Source organism: Poecilia latipinna, unplaced genomic scaffold (genome assembly GCF_001443285.1).
Source record: "Poecilia latipinna isolate Pla-1442-1.1 unplaced genomic scaffold, P_latipinna-1.0 Scaffold3697, whole genome shotgun sequence".
NCBI classification, from domain to species: domain Eukaryota; kingdom Metazoa; phylum Chordata; class Actinopteri; order Cyprinodontiformes; family Poeciliidae; genus Poecilia; species Poecilia latipinna.
In genome coordinates, this window is record NW_015116313.1 from 25,506 (window position 1) to 30,367 (window position 4,862).

General features: G+C 37.4%; 1 protein-coding gene across 2 annotated transcripts in view; it reads right to left on the minus strand.

The window, feature by feature from the left end:
- Nucleotides 1-336: 336 nt before the first annotated feature.
- Nucleotides 337-4,862, minus strand: part of LOC106941488 (acyl-coenzyme A thioesterase 11-like) — an 18,708-nt gene continuing 14,182 nt past the window's right edge. Inside the window, exons 12-16 of one of the 2 annotated variants that reach the window (XM_015024536.1) lie at nt 3,457-3,540; nt 3,234-3,367; nt 1,201-1,368; nt 986-1,112; nt 337-907 (exon numbers count right to left, since the gene is read on the minus strand). In XM_015024536.1, coding sequence (XP_014880022.1) covers nt 695-907; nt 986-1,112; nt 1,201-1,368; nt 3,234-3,367; nt 3,457-3,540 — 726 coding nt within the window. In that variant the 3' untranslated portion in view covers nt 337-694. The remainder of the gene's footprint in view (nt 908-985; nt 1,113-1,200; nt 1,369-3,233; nt 3,368-3,456; nt 3,541-4,862) is intronic. The other variant, XM_015024537.1, reaches the window with a different exon arrangement.

Genomic DNA, 4,862 nt, shown 5'->3' on the forward strand with positions numbered 1-4,862 from the left:
CTGTATGAAAAATGTCGTTCAGACTCTGATCGAGACTATTTAGATTTTTGATCAAACAGAGACCGCTTAGAAAAAAGTATTTTTAATAAAATATTTTTTTTCATGAATTCATTTAAGTTGGTTTACTAATTGCTACTAGTAAGATGCATTATTTTGTGTTGGGAGTGTATCATGCATAATAAATACTACCACAGGTAAAACTAAAACACATAAACTTCTACCTTACCTGAATTTCTCCTTTGCAGAACAATAAAAGTAGCTTCTAGTCTACTCTAAGTTCTTGCTTTTTTAAATGATACACAAATGTTAAAAATTTACACAAACAGAACACCAAAGTGAAAAAAAAACTAATTTTATTGATATACCCCAGTACCAGAATCTGTACAGCAGACGTCATCTCTCCTAAGCGCTGTAATGACATTTATTAAACATAGACATATTTAATAAATTTGGATATAAGGAAGCAAAAGTACAAAATCAATTTCCAACCTTAGTCAATAGCTTAAAATCTCCATTTTATTCTTTGGTTTGCATTTCAAACTAAAGAATTATTATTAAAGCATTATTAAAAAAATAAATAAATAAAAAAATTCTGTGTTTTTCAGAAAACACCAACAGTAGACCAACCAACAGTTGACTGTTCCATGTGTTAAGCAGCACACTGATGATCTGGCCCATAAACTGGCCCTGCTGTCTACAGCGGGGTGCTGTGCACGACCTCTGACAGCAGGCTGGTGTTCGCAGCACCATAGTTGCCTGTGACCTCCTCAGACGCAGGCAGCTGCCCGTTTCTGCTCAGGTACTGGCTGCAGGAGCAGAAGGTGTGATAAAAAGAGGAGGAGAGGCCTGCAATATCTGTGGAAATGTAAGGAAGGACCTCCGGAGACGCCTGGTTATAATAACTGATCTGGGGAGAAAGTAGAAAAGTAACTAAGGTTGGACCTAAAAAGACTTTAAAAGAGAAAAGATTAACCAACCATCTCACCAATGACATGTTGTTGTTGGTCTCCAGTATGGTAAATCCAGCACACAAAACCTCTCCTCTGTTGTATCCTTCAAAGGGAGGATGGGTTGCCAGGGAGACTGAGCGCAGAGCAATGACATAAGGGTCTCTGAAGAGGGAAAACAAAGAGTGGCTGTCAGTCCTGTGGGACAGATGTGGGTCAACTTAAGGAGGACATGTCTATACATGCAACTGACCCATGGCCACATGGCTTCCTTCTGGAGGCTAGAAGGATGAAATCCTGGAGAACACCTTCTCCAGGATTGGTGGAGGTGGGGGACCCACCCGCAGCCTGACGCACTGATGGTGTTACCACACGATAAATAAAGTCATCATCATCAACACCGTGAATCAGCTCACATTTCCTGGTTTAGAAAGGATATGCACAGATCACCAGGTAGAAATAATTATAGCCAGTGGTTTTCAAGAATGTGTTCATAAGTGGAGCTCACTTTTTGAAAACTTTGAACAGGACAGTGTTGTGTTTTATATTATGAATGTGAGGGGAAACTCAGCTCATCCTGATGTCATTTCCCAGCAAAACAAAACAGTGTTTTTCAGCAGCAAACTTTGGATACTTTATGTAGAAAGAACTGCAACATTTTCCCTTGAGGTGTGTGCTGAGTGACTGCTGTATGTGTAGCAGTTGTGATGCACAAGCAGGGAGTTTCTGCCATCTTTGTGAGGAACCAGATTGGTAATATTTGCCTTTTGGTCTGCCCTTGCCACCTTAGGCGTCACTTTATTAGTAGGAATAGAAACATGCGGTCAAGCAACAACAGACTGAACTTACACTCCACTTTCAGTTTTATTTGTTTCTGGGCAGCAGAACGGAGAAGTCATTTCTCCTTACACCATTCAGACGAATGAATAATTTGGTCAGATAAAGTACTAAATATTTGATTTATTTAGTTATTTTTTCTACAGAATCATTTAATTGACAACTTCACCTTCCAGTATCTGGCAGTTATTCAGTATTACTGTGTGGTTTTAACTGTCCAATAAGAGCTTAAAGAACAAAAACAAAATAATGTCATGCCACATCCTGTCTACACTAAATTAATGGTAATAAATGGAATAAAAGTGAAAGTTGTTACTTCAAATTTGATGCTGTACTAAGTTTAAGATATTTCAAATTAACCAGTGTTAAATTGGCTGAAATGAATTCAGAAGTATTTCATGTAAAGGATTAAATGCTACAACACTACATATATCTGTCCTAAAACGTTCTGAGGCAACATGCTGTGATCTGTGGTTTAGCGGTTAATGCAATCTATATTGATCTCTATGACAAAAATCATAATGAAATATCTGAATGTTAAGAACACTGGTTTAGTCTGAATGCTGAAGGGAGTCTGCCATTTTCATTATCAGTGAGGTATTTAATAGAGAGACCATTGAAGAACAACGATGGAAGAAGTTATGAAAAAGGAAACTATTTTCTACAACATGTTTTGAATTTCATTTCTATATCTTCTTATTTATAGTTCTGAGAGAGATCAGAATTGGCCATCATTGTTATAAGAAGGTAAGGTAATTTTATTTATACAGCACATTTTCAGCAAAAAGGCAGTTCAAAGTGCTTTGTTGCTTCATAAGTTTCATTAAAACTTCCTAAAAACCATAGACCCTAATTTGACCGCAAAATTCTGATCTGTGCATCTACAACAAAAAGGACAAGTTCACCTGTAATCAGTGTCATTATTATTATGATGATGATTCCAAAAAGTGATTTTTTTTTTTTTACATCAGTTTAGGCTATCTTATGCTACTACTTAAAAGAGTTTGTTTTACAGTTCTCTTACTGCTTTACTTGTTTGCAATTTACTATTTTCAATTCAGTTTATCATCAAAGCTCTTGTGTATTTAAGGGTACAACAATATTTAACCATATTTTTCCAGTGATTATTGGAATTTAAATTCCTTAACATTATGGACAAGTAGCATGACTGTTGTGTCTCTTTGGCCAAACCAGAAACCAGAGTTCACACTAAAGGTAAATAAAATATGGCCTTTGGTCTAAGGAAGGATAACTCAATACTGTATGTTCTTCATTGATTCATTGAAGAACACACGTCCACAAGTTAAGAATTATTCATTCTAAATGGACACGTTTTAGCCAAAACACCAAAATTATGAGGAACTGCAGAAAATGACACTCACTGACAGACGTGGTGATGCATTACGATTTATGTTAATATATCTGTAAATGTGTGTGTGGATGCATTACTTATAGTGCATGTCCCAACTTGTTCTGTTGCTTAGATCAGCAAGCAAACAAAAGGCTCTGTGAGCAGGAACATCCACCTCCGCTTCCACCCTGAAACTCAACATGGACTTTTGCTCCAGGGTGTACAGACGAACCTAACAGAGGGCAAACCACACAGCTCTGTGTATTGAAACAGGAAAGATGAACTCATCTCATTTCAACAAATAAAAGCACTTCCTCAGACCTTATCTTTCTCTGTGCTGAGGCGCCAGTTCTTCCTAGCTGCCAGCATCTTTAGGGCTGACACATTGTTGTAGCTGAGATACACCTGCTCACAAAGACACACAGCACATGGCTTACAGCAGTGGTCCCCAACTCCCGATCCATGGACCGGTACCGGACCTGTACCAGTCCGCGCAAGAAATAAGTAAATGTTTCCGTTTTATGTATTATTTGAGTCTGGAGGATCTTTTATTTTGAAAATCCTTTAACCGGATTCTTTCGGTTACTTGCGCTCCAACGCTGAGCTCACTAAGGAGCAAAATGAGTAAGAAACGGATCAGATGTCTTTGGAAAGTTTCTTTGCAAAGGGAAAAGGACCAGAGAAGAGACAGGAGGATGGATTTATCCCGGACCGGTAGGTGAGTCAAACATTACAAGCTGCTCTGTGTAACATGCGGCGACCGGTGTTATGCCCAGAAACGCATCCCCTCTCGCGGGAGCGCGCATCGCTCTGTTCTCTCGCATATTGACGAGAAAACGGACTGAAATATGACCGAAGAGGAAATTTTAAAGATATTTGTAACATTATCACGTTTCTTAACCATGTAATTCCTAAAATGGTGGGTTTTATTTCGCAAATTACTTGAAATAAATACGGTTTTTACACCTTTATTGACACATATGAGTCGAACTTTTTTTCAGCCCGTGTCTGTTGAAAACGTTCTCCGCAAATGGTTTGAAATTCTCTGTTTTTTCTTTTGATACCATAACAGCTTAAAAGCATTACAAAACAGAGGTCCAATATGTAGAACATTTTACATCATGCTTAACTTTCTAGTCTGTTAATGTAGGAGGGAATGCATTTTAATTCATGAGCCTGAAAATATTTGCATCCATCCTGTTGATATAAAAATTATAGCATTAGCTCAGAGAACAAGTGTCATTACGTAGAAAAGGTGAAATCCTTTCAGCTCTTTATTTCTCCAGGTTAACACAGGGATGCATTTTTTGGCAATTTGCTTTTCCAGCCTGCCAAAATATGCATCCCCCCTCTATTCTCCCCAAATATTATCATATTGATATAAAACTCATACCAGCTGTTCATGGAACTACTCTGATTATGTAGAAAAAGTTATTTCACTCTTAACTCTTTATTTCTCCAAGTTAGCACAGGGATGCATTTTTGGGGAATATGGATTTCCAGCCTGCCACGATATGCATCCCCCCTCTATTCTCCCCAAATATTATTCTAGTGATTTAAAGCTTATACCAGCAGATCATGGAACTATTCTGGTTATGTAGAAAAAGTTATTTCACTCTTAACGTAGCATGTACAAATAATATTTATTTTGTTCTTACATAAATATACATTTACATTTACATTTTTTAAGTACAGTCATAAAATCATTCTTAAACTCAGTTGCTTAT